The sequence below is a fragment of the Macaca fascicularis genome, chromosome 3 (genome assembly GCF_037993035.2).
Source record: "Macaca fascicularis isolate 582-1 chromosome 3, T2T-MFA8v1.1".
NCBI lineage: Eukaryota > Metazoa > Chordata > Mammalia > Primates > Cercopithecidae > Macaca > Macaca fascicularis.
Window position 1 is genome coordinate 147,492,663 of NC_088377.1, and position 18,185 is coordinate 147,510,847.

Genomic DNA, 18,185 nt, shown 5'->3' on the forward strand with positions numbered 1-18,185 from the left:
CAGATGGGATTCAGGCTATGGATAATGTGCTGGAAGCACACACAGTTATGACCATCAAGTATGCAAGAAGCAATCATTCTCCTGGCTCTCCTGGGTGCCATGTCAGGTGGGAACTCAATTTTGCTTTGGAACCTTGCTTGCCTACTTGGTCTGCATAATACCATTGTATGACAATGTCCCCCAAAAAGGAAATTGCCCCTGGGAGGCTTGTTCAACTGAGGGCTTAGCTGCAATAATGAATGAGGTGATGCAGTTCCAGGGAGCCCTGGGGGACCGGGTAGGAGCCCTGGAGAAGAGAGATGCTTAAAGAGCCTCATCTAATCTATGTTGGTAGTAACGCTCTTGGGTTAACTGCCTGCATTTGGTAGTCCTCCTGAGATCTAAGGGTGGGAAAATAGTGTTCGTAGCAGAGCTTTGTGTGTATGTCAAGTGAGTCTTTATGGAGATTCTGGCCCTTCTCTGGAGCCTCGTAGGGCAACTTGAGGTTAACAAGCGATCCCGTGAGGAAAGTGAGCAACTGAGGGGGTGTCTTCCTCTTGAACAAAGAAAGCACCTTCTGATAGAAGGGCCAAAGACTCAATCTAGTGATCCTTTTACTCCCTCTTCCTCATTCAAGGGCATCAAGAATCTTAGATGATCTTTTTTATGTCAGCTTGGATTATTGAAATTGAGCTTTTAAAATTAAATGTTATTTCTGAATAGGTAGTATATGCATAATGTATGGAATTTAATTATGTTAAATTTGCAAATTAATTTAGGGATAATTTACATCTTTGATGAATTATGTAGTAAAATACTTAGAAGAGTGTCTGAGTACATAGTAAATGCTTAGTAAGTGTGAGTGAGTATTATTTATGATCTTGAGTTTTCCTAATCCAAGAACAGGGTTCTAGATACTTGTTTGAGTCTTCATTTGTTTTTCTTAGGAGTATTTTGAGGTTTCCTTCATAGAGATTTGGCACATTCTGATTATGGTTATTTCTAGTTATTTTACTTTTTCATTTTTACATTTGTAAATGGAATCTCTTCTTCCCTACATCTTTCAGCTGGTTATTGTATGATGTAGGGAAATCTATTAACAGATGATCTTACTATTTGGCATGGTTTTTCAGGTGATTCTCATGAATTTTCCATGTTTGAAAAAATGAACATTTATATTCTTCTTCTCCTATTTCTACAGCTCCTATTTTTTTCTTATCTAACTGCCAGGCCTGGACATTCTGATCATTATTAAATAATGACAAGATTATAAATTCCTGTCTTGTTTCCCATTAAGCATGATGTTAACTTTTGGTGTGAGAGAGAAATGTTTTATATGTTAAGGAGGTGGCTTTTATTCTTGTTAACATAAGAACATTAGAGTGTTTATTTCTAAATAAAAATATAATAAATAAAACTAAATGTAAGAATATTTGAGTACTTATTTCTAAATAAAAATGGATTTTTAAATCAAACGCTTTTTCAAGATCTATGAAAATGACCATTTAATTTTCCTCTTCGATCTCCTAATAAGATAAGTAAACAACTGGGTTTCCTAATATTGAGCCCGCTTCTATCTTGGGCTTTTCAACTCAGCAGAGGGCAGGATAACCTGTGAATGTGAAGTGGGCCATAAGCAGTTCAGACTGTCACTTGAAGTAAACATTTCAGATTTCCCCCAGAAATATGGGCTTTTAGGGCCATAATCATTTGAGTCGAGGTGACTTTTATTGTCACTGGGAAAAGAGTGAGGTTAGGAAGAGTCCAATTTCTTACACTGAACACTATCATTTGGAACTTTATCAGAAGTGTGAAAGGGATAGATCACAAAGGTTTGCAAGAAATACTTGAGATTTCTTATTTAAAACACACAATAGAATCCCTTAGGTCAAATCTTATTTTTTGGAAGGGCTGCTGTGATGCAAACTGTTTCTCTTTCATCTTCTTTTGTGAGTCTGAGAACCTGGTCATTACCCTCACACTCCAACACCTGGGCTACAGAGGATTCTAGCGAGGCAGCCACATCAGCACCCCTTCAGGGTGTTGGAAGCAGGAATCACTATAATAATCTCAGATAAAGTAACACACAGTAAAAAATTAGCCGGGCATGAAGGTGGGTGCCTATAATCCTAGCTACCCAGGAGGCCAAGGCAGGAGAATCGCTTGAAGCCGGGAGGTAGAGGTTACAGTGAGCTGAGATTGCATCATTGCACCCCAGCCTGGGCAACGGAGCAAGACTCCATCTCAAATAAATAAATAAATAAATAAATAAATAAATAAATAAATAGAGTAACATAAAGTATCCTCTTTCCTTTCATGGGGTCTAACTCCTATGCTTCCTTCAAGGCCCAACTGACGTCCCATCCCTGCCATGGAGCCTTCCTGGATTGACCTAGCTCTTGGGGAGTGCTCCTGCTGTTGCACCCTGGAGCTCCTCCTGCCTGCACATGGACTGCATGCCAAGAGTTCAGTCCAGCACCTGATACAGATTCAGTGCTCAGCCAAAAGTAGCATGAGCTATCATACTGTAATTCATCTGTTATATGGCCATTTCTGCCTCTTCAACTAGAATGTCAGCCCTGCAATAACAGATTTCATATATCTTATTGCTCATTGTCCCTGTGTGCCACATATCTAGAGGGTATCCAATACATGTTTGCTGTTTTTATTTTCCTACTTTTTGAGTCTGGTATGGTTTTTTCCCCACATTTACTGATACACCCCAAATGTAGAGCTTTAGATCTTTTTCCTGCTTGATATTGACATTTAAATTAGCTTCTGTCTCTTCCAGCTCCTATGAAGATGAGTTTCCCTTTGTGAAGCTATAGTGCCCATTCCACCAACAGCTTACAAAGGGAGGCTCTACAAGAATACAAACTAGACAAAACTCTCAACTGCCCCAGTGCGAAGAGTTGAGACAAAGCAGTATTCTGGCTCCATCAGTCCCAAAGGATCACGTGTGAGTCCCAGAAGATGAAGGACCTAGAGAAGGACCCTTGGTATTTTAAAATCCACTGCATGCGGAAGCTGTCTATGTTTTGAAGAAGTATCCAAGGAACCAGCTTTTGTATTACCCTCCTGGAAATGAAAAATGCCAGGGTATTTAATGAAAGAAGGGATCCTTGGGAGCTAGAAGATTCGCATGGACATGAAAAGGTATCAAACCCATCGAACTGAGTTTGTCCACAAGCTCTGGGCAAGAGGCGATCACAGCTTTCTTCAGCTCATCGTCTGTACCTGCTAGCCAGGGTTCTCTGCTAGCCAGTGTTGGGAAATCAAAGGCCTGAGACTGAGTTTCTTATTCTTGGAAATTAAAGTGTAAATGCTTCTCAATGCTCTCATATATGAAAAGGCTGGAAGATGCAATCCATTTCTAGAAAGTCTTTCTATCAGCCAATTAACCCTATATATAGGACCCAAAGAATGTTGCAAGAGGTTTCTACTTTTTCCGTCATGTCACTTTCCTGTTCAGTCACCTCAGAAGAACAAAAGACAGTCCCTTCTCTCATCTCTTCCTTGCCCATGGCAACCTCACCCCCAGCCCAAGCTGTCAGTCCGTCACTGGAATCCATCCACTTTTGCCTCTGTGTAGTTGGAAGAGATTTGAAAGAAACAAGCCTTTCTCAGGCCCACCCCATAGTGATGTTCTAAGATAAACACATCTGTTTCTTGCCAATTATGACCTAGCTGGTACAAAATTAATCGCAGTTTTGGTAAAAACCACAATTACTTTTACACCAACCTAATATACAGAATCACTAATTGGATCACCTTTTCTTCTATGTCTTATAAAGGGCTCTTTTCTGTTAATCTTGCTTGGCCTGGATTGTCCCTTGTTCCCCCCAAAAAAGGGGGTGGGTGAACATCCCATTCAGGAAGGGGTATATATTGTGGAAGTTAAAGAAATAGGAAAAAGTTGCATATGTTGAAATAACATTTGACAATGCTCTATAGTTTACTGAACATATGCATTTCCTTCTCTTTCTTTCTCTCTCTCTTTTTTTTTCTTCTTGAGACGGAATCTTGCTCTGTTGCCCAGGCTGGAGTGCAGTGGCGCAATCTGGGCTCACTACAACCTCCACCTCCCGGTTCAAGTGATTCTCCTGCCTCAGCCTCCCAAGTAGTGGGGATTACAGGCAGCTGCCACCACACACTGCTAATTTTTGTATTTTTAGTAAGGTAGGGTTTCACCATGTTGGCCAGGCTAGTCTCAAACTCCTGACCTCAGGTGATCTGCCCGGTTCAGACTCCCAAAGTGCTGGGATTACAGGCGTGAGCCACCGTGCCTGGCTGAGCATATGCATTTTCTTATGTGGTATCTGTGCTATAAGAATAAGTTTCCATAGGCCTGATATTAGCCTGAACTTTTCTGCTGAAGTTCTTGCATCACACTAACCCCTGGTCAAGGCATGAAGCATGCTGATTAATAGTGTTGCTTTGTAACCATGGTTCTAGGAGTTTCTGAATGGTTTGTAGCAGCTTGTAAGAATTGTTTATTGACAACAGTGAGATGGATTATTTGCACCTGGTGTGGATGAGGACCTCCCGTGGGTTCTGCTGTTGAGGCCAGTTATATAACAAGAATATACCTACAGCAAAACAGAAAGAAAATCCCAGCAAAGACTCCATAATTCCAAGACATTTGTGCATACATTGGCGGTTCGTGATCCAAGAAAATGAGATCTTCCGTCCCATAGAGAAAAGACAACAGTAAGAGCCTAGCCTGCACCTGGCCTCTGTGGACCTCTTGCCAAGGCAGCCTTCAGCTGTAGTGCGTATCCTTACTTTCATGTTGTTGCTATGCTGTATCCGTTTTGTGTAATAAAACTGTAGATTTGTCATTTGGGTCCCATGAGTCTTCTTTAGCAATGGGACCTTGTTTAGTGGCTACTGTTAATGTAGCACCACAGCCCAGAGAAGTCAAGGGACCAGCCTAAGGTCACACAGTCAAGTAGTGGCAAAGCTAAGGCTTGAAGCCAGGGGTCTGATTCCAAATCTCTTGTTCTTTTCACAGAACTGATCTTGTTCACTGCCGTTTGATTAGGTACTAGAGAGAATGAAGAGGTAGCTATTGAGTGATGGTCTCAGTGAGTCCTGCTCTGTGTATTGAAAGCAGAGCTCTTTGTTACAGCAGCTACACCCCAAGAAGATGGCATCACCCCACATTCTTGACCCACATCTCCACTTTCAGTGTCAGAGATCTAGGGTGGCCAACTTCCTCCTCTCTGAGACTGTGGAAGCCTTAGTTATCCCAACATAAGCTCCCAGGGAGGCCCCATTGGTCCATTTCTGGAGAGGCAGTGATTCAAGGGAGACAAATGAGCACATCATGCATCCAGATCTCAGCCACAAGCAAGATGTTTCAGTGGGCCCCGTGGCTGACAATAAATCTTTCGCATGCTCTTTCTTTTCCAAAGTACATGCTTCAAGCAATTCTAGTTCGATTCTTAATTAAGATGCATGTGTAAGTCAAATTCCATTAGAGCCTGCTTCTTGCTCTCTAACACTCAGACCACCAAAGAAAGCCTGGAAGACCAGCAATGGAAGGAAGGTATGCAGTGTTTTAGAGAGAGCTGGCACCTGGCCTCTAATCTTCCCTCTGCCATTGACCAGATGGGTGCCTTTGGATACAATGCTTAAGCTTACCTGTATAACAGATGGCTTTAACATTTTGTGAATATTGTATCTTATTAATTACTCTATTTTTAGGGTATGGACCCTAGTCACTTATTATTCTTGTTATTGCTATTAGTACTACTACTACTTCTTTTACAAATAGCAATAGAGCTGGAGAAACTGGGTTTTGAATTAAGGTCAGGAGAACCCAGCTTTGCTATATTTTTTAAAAAAATCAGTATCCCCAGCACTTTGGGAGGCCGAGGCGGGTGGATCACGAGGTCAGGAGATCAAGACCATCCCGGCTAACACGGTGAAACCCTGTCTCTACTAAAAATACAAAAAATTAGCCAGGCGTGGTGGCAGGTGCTTGTAGTCCCAGCTGCTCAGGAGGCTGAGGCAGGAGAATGACATGAACCCGGGAGGCAGAGGTTGCCATGAGCCGAGATTGCGTCACTGCACTCCAGCCTGGGCGACAGAGTGAGACTCCGTTTAAAAGGAAAAAAAAAAAAAAAAAAAAAAAAAAAATCAGCGTTACTAGGACGTCTGCCTCAAAGTTTTAAGGATTCATTTGCATAACCCTGGCACACATGGCCTTGCCCTGGGAAGACAGGCTACCCTGAAAAAAAGACCGTTTCTAGCAAGAATATCGGCAGAAAGGGCATATCCAAGGACAGTCTGGCTTTCGCCATACATGGGACAGGCAGTTCCCAATAAAAATGGCTTAAGAGTCACTGGCTATATCAACTTCTCAAAAGTATCTCCCTCACTACCATTCAAAATATGACCATTCAAGGAGGAAGATGAAAAACTCTCCGATTTAAGGAGACATCATGGAGCTGTCCTTGGATTCAGAAGCCTAGGATTGGAATGCTGGATCTTTCATAGAATTAGTCTCTCAGATCCAGGAATTATCAAAGTTATGATCAATTCAAGAAAATCAGTGGATATACTTCTAGCAAAGCAAACCAGGAACTATCACCAGGCAATATTTGGGGAGTATAGCTTCTCTACAGCCCAGCTCCCCAAAGGAGATGCACTAAGGTTGGGAGCCACCGTGAACTCTCCACTTGGGGTGAGGCTGTGGAGAGCCCTGAGTGGAGCTTAGCAAGTCCCTCCTACCCAAGCTCACACCACGCTCACACTGCAGCTCAATTCTTCGTGTTGTTCCAAAAACAGCCTCTTACAAATCACATCATCCAGATCTAACATCTAGGTTGAAAGTCAATTTTTTACCAGCTCCCACAGCCATGTTGTTGCAGTGTCCCAGGGTCACTGAATAACTACGATGCATCCTATGTGCATGGTCATGTGACAGGCATGGAGTGACCGACTGTCTGTAGTAGGTATGTGTAGTCTGTCAGCTACAAGATCCAGATGCCATGAACCAGGGCCCTCCATGACCGCTTCCTGAGCGTATAATCTCAGATGTGCGCAATGGTGACAGCAATACCTGTGTTGGAGGATTGTGCTGGGATTAAGGGGATCAGGCAGTCAAGGATCTCCTAGCATGATGCTAGCTGAGTAGGTGCTTGGTAAATGAAGTGGTCTATTCATTTGGGCTAGGCACTACCTTACCCTAGGCTATTATTGAGAAAAACACAGCAAGTTCTAACTTTGCTTGTTGCCTGGAGGGGCACGAGTCACTGGGGAGGGTTGGAAGGGGCAAGGGAAGAATATGGGTGAGAAGGTGGGCATCCCATGAGACAGACTGCCAACCTTCCATTTCCTGTACTGCTGTGCTTGTCTTGCTGAACAGTGAGGGAACACTCTCATGAACAGCTCAGAGAGGTGCCCTGGTGACTTTCACTCGTGAGAAAAGAGAATGGGAGGGAATTATGCCCCAAATACCCAACCCATCAAAGCAATAGATTATTTTGCTCATTTTGAAAAACTATTTTTGGGAGTTTTGTCTCAAATACTTCAATTATACTCTTTCCTTCCTGGTTTTTATCATAAGAATGCTATAATATTAAAGCCAATTGTAAAAGATTTTTAAAAATCTATTCATATTTGCATCACCCTAAACTTCAGCTGTTTTGATATTTCTGAGTCCTTGCACAGTCCTTGTCCATAAAACTTGATAATTCTGCGAGTGACAATAACTTATGCATTATGCATTTTAGTCTCTAAACTAAATAAGATGACTTTAGATTTATAAAAGCTTGTATCAGTGAATGTGCTTATATTTCAATTTTTTCCTTTTCCATTTACTCCTCTGCATTCACCCCACCACACACCAACGGAAATAAAACATCCTGGTTTGTTTGTTCCTAGAACATTTATACCTTTCAGCAGGACAGAATCTTCTACTGTCCCTACCCACCCTGTGCCTCCTACTTGTTCAGGGTTTTCTTCTCAGGGTCTGATGGCAGCCAAGATTGGGAAGCTGGCTGGGAAGGGGGACCTGTGTAAATCTTGGCTCTGTTATTTATCATTTGCTGTGTGAATTTCAGCTCAGTTTCCCCATCTGTAAAATGATGACATTAATACCTGTCTGAGAGGAGTGTTTGAGGAGTAAATGAAATACAGGATTTTACGTTTTGCACTTACTTGTAACATTGGATAAATGATCATTGTATTCATTTCCTAGGGCTGCTGTAACAAACTACCACAAATTGGGTGCCTTGAAAACAACAGAAATTTATTCTCTCACAGCTCAGGAGACCAAAAGTCTCCAATCAAGGTGTTGGCAGGGGTGGTTCCTGCTGGGGGCTCTGAGGGAATATCTGCTCCATGCCTACCTCCTAGCTTCTGCGTTTCGTTTCCATTCCCGGGCTTGCAGCTGCATCACTCCAGTCTCTACCTCCATTATATCATGGCCTTTTCCCTTCTGTGCATGTCCTGTTTTCTCATGAGGACACTGGCCACTGGATTTAGGACCCACCCTCATCCAGTATGACTGCCTCTCAACCAATTACACCCACAAAGACTCTATTTCCAAATAAGATCATTCTTGGCTGGGCATGGTGGCTCACACCTGTAATCCCAGCAGTTTTGGAAGCTGAGGCGGGTGGATCACTTGAGGCCAAGAGTTCAAGACCAGCCTGGCCAACATGGTGAAACCCCATCTCTCTCAAAAATACACAAATTATAAGGAGTAAGGAAAGGATCCAGTTTCAGCTTTCTACTTATGGCTAGCCAATTTTCCCAGCACAATTTATTCAATAGGGAATCCTTTCCCCATTTCTTGTTTCTCTCAGGTTTGTCAAAGATCAGATGGCTGTAGATGTGTGGTATTATTTCTGAGGACTCTGCTCTGTTCCATTGGTCTATATCTCTGTTTTGGTACCAGTACCATGCTGTTTTGGTTACTGTAGCCTTGTAGTATAGTTTAAAGTCAGGTAGCGTGATGCCTCCAGCTTTGTTCTTTTGACTTAGGATTGTCTTGGCAATGCGGGCTCTTTTATGAACAGACATTTCTCAAAAGAAGACATTCATACAGCCAACAGACACATGAAAAAACGCTCATCATCACTGGCCATCAGAGAAATGCAAATCAAAACCACAATGAGATACCATCTCACACCAGTTAGAATGGCAATCATTAAAAAGTCAGGAAACAACAGGTGCTGGAGAGGATGTGGAGAAATAGGAACACTTTTACACTGTTGGTGGGATTGTAAACTAGTTCAACCATTATGGAAAACAGTATGGCGATTCCTCAAGGATCTAGAACTAGATGTACCATATGACCCAGCCATCCCATTACTGGGTATATACCCAAAGGATTATAAATCATGCTGCTATAAAGACACATACACACGTATGTTTATTGCGGCACTATTCACAATAGCAAAGACTTGGAATCAACCCAAATGTCCATCAGTGACAGACTGGATTAAGAAAATGTGGCACATATACACCATGGAATACTATGCAGCCATAAAAAAGGATGAGTTTGTGTCCTTTGTAGGGACATGGATGCAGCTGGAAACCATCATTCTTAGCAAACTATCACAAGAACAGAAAACCAAACACCGCATGTTCTCACTCATAGGTGGGAACTGAACAATGAGATCACTTGGACTCAGGAAGGGGAACATCACACACCGGGGCCTATCATGGGGAGGGGGGAGGGGGGAGGGATTGCATTGGGAGTTATACCTGATGTAAATGACGAGTTGAGGGGTGCTGATGAGTTGATGGGTGCAGCACACCAACATGGCACAAGTATACATATGTAACAAACCTGCACGTTATGCACATGTACCTAGAACTTAAAGTATAATAATAATAATAAATAAATAAATTTTAAAAAAATACACAAATTAGCCAGGCATGGTGGAGCACACCTGTAATCACAGCTGCTTGGGAGGCTGAGGCACAAGAATCACTTGAACCCAGGAGGCAAGGTTGCAGTGAGTCGAGATCTGCCAGCCTGGGTGGCAGAGTGAGACTGTCTCAAAAAAACAAAAACAAAGACAAATAAGGACATTCTTCAGTTCTGGGTGGACATGAATCTTTTAGGGACACTGTTACAACAGTAACTATCATTACGGAAGCATGTGAGAACACAGCTTGTTCCTTTTATCTGCACTGGCAAAGTCTTGCAGTGTCATGCACCTTAGAATGGTACCAAGGCTTTCCTGGAAGAAATGTGCTTTCTCTTAAATTGCAAAATTCCCTGCCTGTAAGGCAGCCCAAGGCAAATTCACATGCCGTCCCTGAGCCTCTTGTTTTCTCCTCTGTGGAACGATTGTTAATTTACCAACCAAGAAGTACTGCTTGGCCCTCTGCATGATGCCTGCAGAGTCCAATAATAACCAAAAATTGTCCTTGAGATTGTTAATGGATGTGGAGAGATTTACCATGATTTTGGTGTTCTCCAGTCATGCACACTTAATTCTCAGATGACCTCTAGATCACTGACATGGAGAAGGAAAACAAACTCTTGTAAGCTACAGGGTCCTGGCAAGAGAGATGACATTTTCAGGCAACGTCTGTCTCCTAAGGTGTCACAGTTCTCTTTCCCTGCTCTTCCCAAAGGCTGGGAGAAAAGAGAAGGGAAGCAGGGAGACAAGAGAAAAGCAGCAGCTTTATTTACTGAGTGACAGAAGCAGATTTCTTGGTTGTTTGGTGGTGGTTGTTTTCTTGGCTCCCAGAAGATCTCACATATCCATTGCCAGCACTTGGCAAGAGCATTTGTTCTTGGGGAGTGACCAGCTCCCATCGTCACCCCGAGCTACGAATTGAAGCCACAAACCAAGCTGTTAAGTCCCTGTTCCCAGCAAAAGGCTTTGCATTCATGTCATCCTGCACCCTTTTTACTCCACAGGGGGAGAAGCACTACACCTAATCCTCTTACCTGCTATAGGCAACGTGGCAGAGAATTCTCCATCTGGGACTTCAGTGCACAAGTTTTCTGTGAAGTTATCAGCATCACTGTCACCTGTGATCCCAGGACTTCCTCAGATAATCAACTCAAATCCCCTCACTGAAGCCTTCAGGGTGATTCAGCTGTCAGGCACCTACTTTGAGGTAAGCAACAACTTACCAACATGGGTGTTGTCTGCAAAGAGGTGATCCTGAAAATGAGGGTGGATGGGATTCCAGATAGGTGATGAATTCCTCCATTCTGGTTTAATCTTCCCCCTTGTAAGATCCAGAAGTCCTGTTTGAGATATCCCAGGGCCTTCTGTGCTAAGATGCCTGTGTAGCCTTTGGAGCTTCTCTACTCCGTACAGTTCACATAAGCATTATACTCAATGTGTTGCAAATAGAAGGCTGCTTCTTCTTGCCTCCACCCCTCACATGACATCAGGTTTTAGGTGTGCCTACAGTATCTAAATTCTTTGGGTGGAGTAGTTTGGATATTGATCTCTTTAAAAGCCATGCCCTGATTAACTTGTGTCTAGTGATTCTGCTTTCCTATGAGTCTGATTTTTTCAGAAGATCATCTAAGAGGAGACTTATTTAATTAAAAAGCCGTACACCCTTTAATAAAAATATAAGTCTAACTGTCCAGCCCTACCATGTGAATGTTTCCTCTTGGATAATTCAGAGCCAACCATTGGCATTCAAGAGGCATGCCTCTGCTGCTCTGTTTTCTAGTTTGTCATTTGACTCTTTTCCAAAGCTGTCACTTCCCTAAAGCGAGGACAAGCTTGCTTCTTGCATGCTTTCCACTGGTAACCGCAGAGGACTTCTAAGGCATCTTTAGGGTCCCATGTCTGGATCTGCCTATTTTTTCAGTATTCCCTGCCCCTACCTCCTTCCTCAACTGGCCTGGGAACCTCCTGCTGTTATCATCAGCTCTGCCATTGGTCCAACCTGCCATTCCTCTGGGTCATGCGTCAGGGTTACTTCCCTGAGGTTCCCACCAGGTGCTCTTAAACTCAGCTTATCATTAATGACTAGGGGAGCTTGGAAAAAGCATGCATATTGGGGCCCTGTAGCAGACCTGCGGAACCCATGACTCAAGGCCAGAGCCCAGATTTCTGGTATTCTCATCACCCCAGGGGAGCCCTCGGGGAGGTAAGGAGCACACAGTCAGTCTACATTGCAGCATGTGGTTTATACTCCTGGGTCCCAGATGCTGGTTCTGTGACTGAACTGCCCTGTCCACCAACTCCCTAGACATCCAGCTTGTCTTTAACAGCTGCTGCTGCTCCTTGGTTCCTGTAAGCCTTGTCAATTTCTTACCCTTATACAGTGAGTTGTGTATACTGGGTACTGTTGACAGTGCTTTGCATGTGTTTGCTTTTCTCATCTCAAAACATAAGGATTGTATCTATCTTATTACCTCCTTTTCACAGATGGAGAAAATGAAGCACAGAGAGGTTATGTAATTTACCCTGGGTTGCACAGCTAGTAGGTAGCTGAGATTGGAAGCCAGGCAGTCTGGCTCCAGTGCTCTCATTTTAAAAAACAGCTTTATTGAGTATAATTCACACAGCATATAGTCCAGCCATTTAAATTGTACAATTCAGTAGTTTTTAGTATATTCACAGTCATGCAAGCATCACAACAATCTAATTTTAGAATATTTTCATCACCTCAAAACAAAACCCTGTACCCATTAGCAGTCACTCACCTATTCCCTTATCCCCTCAATCCCTGGCAACCACTACTCTACTTTGTCTTTATGGATTTGCCTATTCTGGACATTTCCTATGAATGGAATCATTATAGTATGCGGTCTTTAATGACTGACTTCTTTCACTTAGCATAAACTTCCAGGGGTCACCCATATTGTAGCCTGGATCAGTACTTCATTGCTTTTTATGGCTGAATTATATTATATTCCATATTTTGTTTTTTCATTCATCAATTGACAGACATGCGGGTTGTCTCCATGTGGGAGTTCTCCTTCTCAGCATTTATGGTCCACAGCCTTTACTGATGAAAATGACCATGCTCCTTTGAATTTGCATAGAGGCTCCAAGGCACATTCACATACCTGATCTCTTTTTTCTTCTTTTTTTGAGATGGGGTTTCACTATGCTGCCCAGGCTGCACTTGCATTCCTGGACTCGAGTGATCCTCTCACCTCAGCCTCCTCAGTAGCGGAGACTACAGGCACTGCACCACCACACGCGATTTGATCTCCTGATTGTTACAACTAACACTAATATCATCACTATTTTGAAATGTTTTATTCCTATTTTAGATATAACAGAGATGCAGCAAGTTTAAATGATTTATCTGAGATCATATAGCTGTAAAAGGTGAAATAAGAACTTCATTCAGTCTCCTGATTGCCAGTCCCAGGCTTTCTGTCATATTGCCATGCACATCTATCGCTGTTTGGGTGAGCTCTCAACTCTGTCTTCATGGGACCTGCTCTTCCCACATTCCACGGGATTCAAGCAGGGTTGTCAATCAAGGAAGAATTCCATCCTGTTCCTAACCTCTAGAAAGGGCAGATTGCTTAGCACCTCAACTCAGCTAGGCTCAAGTGTTTGGTGTACTGTCCTAGTCATATGCACTCCTTGCACCACACCCCACAGCTGCGTACAACCCTGTGTTTGTACTAAGATGGCCACAGTTTCACAACTCATGAAGCTGTTCTTAAGAACTGATTGCTTCTCCCCAGAAACTACCCAACATCATCTACCATCCCTCCAAGAAGATCCTACTCTCCAACCGAAATCACTCACAAGAGTTACTCCTGCAGCCTTCCAGACATGAAAATCTCTGTGGCAGAACCTAGCCCCTCCTTTGATAGCCTTGACATTCTGGAGGATGGCGAGTCTAGGTTACCATTTCTTGTGACTCATTTGTACTTTCTGAGGGTAAACTCCAAATTATGCAAGAGGCCAAGCCTCCCTGCTTTGGGACACAGCTATTGAGACTTCTGGTGGTGTAGGGAGTGGTGAGGAGGAGTAATGATAATAATGAGGAGGAGGATGCTAACATTTCATTAACGAGGCATTTACCATATGCCAGCAATTTCCCTAAATATTTTGTGAAGGCATTCATTTAATCCTCATAAGAATGCTGTGAAGTGGTGTACTGTTATTTGCACTCTGAAGACGGGAAAACTGAGGCATAGAGTGGTTGAGCAACTTGCCCAAGTTAACACAGCTAGGAGACGGCAGGCTTGAGATTTGCAATCAGGCAGGCTGTTCCAAGAATCCTTGTTCATAGCCCTCATACTGCACTGGTTTGCTATTGCCCAGCAAGAGGGATGTTGGATCCTCATTCAGCCACTTGTAGCTAATTATGGGTCAAGGGTATTGTCCTGGAGCAGCACCAGAAGCATAGCTTAAGAGGCCAGGGAGGAGTGACTGCCAGCCGGCAGTGGAAAGAGGGGCTCTCTGAGATCCTCTGGAGGCCAGCACCTGCCCCTCTCATTTGTCCATCTCTGAGCCTGACTCCTCTCTTTTCCCATCTACCGTCATGAGCACTGTGGCCTACAAATGTGCTCGGCCTTATCCAGAACAACCTCAAATTTAACATGCCTAAAGCAAAACTTACTGTCTTTCACTAAAACTCTGTAGCAAGATTGCCCACAACCAAATTGAGGCTCCACCACTCCCAGCTATGACCTTAGGAGAGCTCCTTCGCCTCCCTCTCCTAGTTAATCTCCTTAAATGTGAAATGGAGGAAGTTTTATCAACCTATGGTCATTGTGGTAATTAAATGAAATGCTCCACAAAATGACTTGGCAAGTCTGGCACAAAAATGCTCAATAAACGCTGGTAACAAGAACAAGAACAGTTTTTCCATTTGTGTTGAGAGCAACACCATTCTTCTGGTTCCAAGATACAACTTTTTTGGACCATTTTTTCACTGTTCTATTTCTTTCCTCTGGAGTGTGAGAGCTACTCCCCAAGGAGAAGAGGCTGGCAATAGGTAACACTGAGGTCAAGGATCTGTCCAAGCTTGGCGTGCAGGAGGGAGCTCCAGGTTTAGCAGGGAGCCAGGGTGTAAATCAGGAAGCCAGGGTGTAAATCCTGAGAGTGGATCATCTCAACAGAAGTCCACCTGCTTTAGTGGACATATATTCCTTGAACAGTTTTTGACTACTTAATGATTAGAAAAGACACCATTTGCAGAGTGTTTGCTCAGTGCCAGACAGTCTTCTAAGTACTTCCCATAGATTAGCTCATTGAATCCTCATAACCCAAAAAGTAGGTGTTATTATCCCCATTTTACAGATGGGAAAACTGAGGCACAGGAGGGTCAAGCAATGGGAAGACTGGGCTTTGAAGCCAGTCAGTCTGGCTCCAGCGTCTATGTGTTTGACCCCTGTGCTGCCCCTCACTACCATGTGCCCAGCATAGAGACCAGTTCATCTCCACTTATGTGCCTCCTAGGCTGCTTCTGTTCACCGGTAGACACAAGAATACGTCTTTCCCCCTGCTCAACAATCCTCCATGCCCTCTTCCTTCACCACAAGTACTCATTCACATCTGTGGCTCTGTTCTCCTCTTAACCAACCTAGAACTTGCAACGTCCAACACAATACCTACCAACTCCTCCACGAAGCCTTCCCCAGCTAAACACAGTTCACAGTGAACTTTTCTCTCCTTCAGTTTCCATAGTACCTTAACCTAGCTTTTTAATACCTTGTATCATTCTTCAGCTGTTTAACTAGGGCAACGATTATTTCCCTAGTTACAATCACATGGAAACAAACTCAGGGAAAGGGAAGGTGATTTTCCCAAGGCCACCCAGAAGTTCAGTGGTGGAAATGGAATTAGAGCCAAGTTCTGTCTTCACTGCAAGATGCTGAGTGTCTCATCACCTGGCCCCAATCATATTAATAACCAAAAGGTTCTATTGGCATAATTAAGGACGTGGAATTTAGTCCTCAGTGTCCCGAAGGGCTCCAGGCTTTCTGGGAGTTCAAGGCTCTAAGTTGCTGGGAGTCTGTGCCTATAGATACGAACAGTCACAGGCTGGTCTCCTGTTGGTTTGAGCTGGACCCTCCCAACACAGGCCGCCAGAGTTCCTGCTGGCAATAGCTCTAGATTCTGGTGATGTCTCTCCGGCCTGGTTCCTCGCATCCCTCCCACATCTCCAAAATACCGATAGTGCAGACAACAAAAGCTCCTGACAGTGGAAGAATGTGTGGAAAGGCACGAAGAAAGTGAACAGTCTGTTGATTAAGTACATATCATTACTTACGTAGATGTTTATTTAATCTCCAAAATACCGATAGTGCAGACAACAAAAGCTCCTGACAATGGAAGAATGTGTGGAAAGGCACGAAGAAAGTGAACAGTCTGTTGATTAAGTACATATCATTACTTACGTAGATGTTTATTTAATCTCCAAAATACCGATAGTGCAGACAACAAAAGCTCCTGACAATGGAAGAATGTGTGGAAAGGCACGAAGAAAGTGAACAGTCTGTTGATTAAGTACATATCATTACTTACGTAGATGTTTATTTTTGGATGTGGCTCTGGGAAAATTAGAATGAAGTGATGAGTCAAGATATCACTTAATGGCAATCCCAGGAAAGCTCAGTATTCTTTCTTAACAATGAGGAAATCCAACTGTATTCAGGGTAGTTAAAGGATTTTTCTAGGAGCCTACCCCCAAGTAGTGGAGGGCTTTCTGTTTTTTAATTATCAGGCTTTCCATCTCCAGTCAATTGCATCAGAATGTCTCCTATTTTTCTTTCCTAGGAAACGCAGCATCACATGCAGGAGTCCCTTTAGTGAAGTATCATAGAGCTTATGTTGGAAGGACTAAGGCAAAACAACTGGTTCCTCTGACAGTGAAAGAATGCTGGTTTCCGGGACGCCAGATGCTTCCTTCCTAGGAATATTCCTTTGCAAAGTGCATGCATGCAAAACAGATCTTCTTTCACATGGTTACTAAGAATTTTGCACTTCGTTTTAGGTTGTCACCACCGGGAAGGAACAGCTAGATTTTGAAACAGGACCAAACATATTTGATTTGCAGATTTATGTGAAGGATGAGGTTGGGGTCACAGACCTGCAAGTCCTGACCGTCCAGGTAACAGATGTGAACGAGCCACCCCAGTTTCAAGGCAACTTGGCGGAAGATAGGATACACCAGGATGTGCACTGCAGCCCAGCCGGTGGCATCAGGGAGGGCCCTGGGGGACAGAGAGAAACAGAAAAAGTAAATAAACAAACAGCTGTTTCCCTGGAAAAGGCAGCTGCTTAATGAGCAGGGAATAAATGAAACGTCCTCCAGCTCAACACTCCCAATCATAACGCAAAGCCCTTCACAGGCAGGGTTTCTCCTGGTCCCCTCCCGGTCCTGGGCAGGAAACTGAAACTCGGAGAGAGACCGCGAGTGGATCATTGTGGAGGAACCTGGCTGAGCCGCTTCTAGGTTCATCCCTGTGCACCCCAGTCACTGACTGGCTTGTTCATTCTCCCCATGGACTCTCACTCCTTGAGGGCAGTGTGTGTCTGCTACAATAGGGACAATGTAAGGGACCAAAGCACACAGTAACTAACGTCTCACAGGATCTCCTTCCAGCTCATGGCTTTGAGCACCATCTCTATTCTGACAATTTTGAAGTCATTTCAGTCCAGGTTCTGCCCTGAACTGTGGCAGTCGTAACACAAATATCCACCTTTCTCACCCAGCATCTCCACGGATGTTTAACAGACAGCACAAACTTAATGTGCTTCTGAACCAAACTCCTGGCTTCCTCTCCACCCTCCACCCTGCACCCCCACCCAAATCTGCTTCTCCTGTATCTTTCCCATTTTGGTTAGCAGTAACTCCATCCTTCCTGTTGCTTGGACCAAGCCTTGAGTCATCCTTAACTCCTCTCTCTTTCACACTTGACATGAAATCCATTAGGAAATCTTGCCAGCTTCTAAATATACCCAGAACCTGACCCCGCCCTAGTGTCTGCATCACTACCACCATGGTCCAAGCCACTCATCCCATCTCACCAGGATTGTTGCAATGGCTGGTAGCTGGCCTCCCAGCCCCCCTGCTGTCTGTTTTCCATACAGCAGCCAGGGGGATCCTATTAAAACTTCAGTTAAATCAAGGCACTCTGCTTAAAACCCTACAAGAAATTCCCGTCTCACTCAAAGGGAGTCTCCTTAAGAACCCATTAAATCTGGCAAGCTGCCTCCATTCCTTACCCTCCCACCCCTCCTCCTTTCCCCTTCTCCCCCTCAGTCCCTGTGACCCAGTCT

General features: G+C 43.8%; 1 protein-coding gene across 1 annotated transcript in view; it reads left to right on the plus strand.

The window, feature by feature from the left end:
• The first annotated feature begins 235 nt into the window (after nt 1–235).
• The window catches only part of CDHR3 (cadherin related family member 3), a 67,689-nt gene continuing 49,739 nt past the window's right edge, over nt 236–18,185 (plus strand). The window contains 5 exon segments of the mRNA XM_065541209.2: nt 236–277; nt 6,392–6,639; nt 7,873–8,006; nt 10,814–11,076; nt 16,897–17,060. Of these exon segments, the coding sequence (XP_065397281.1) occupies nt 236–277; nt 6,392–6,639; nt 7,873–8,006; nt 10,814–11,076; nt 16,897–17,060 (851 nt within the window).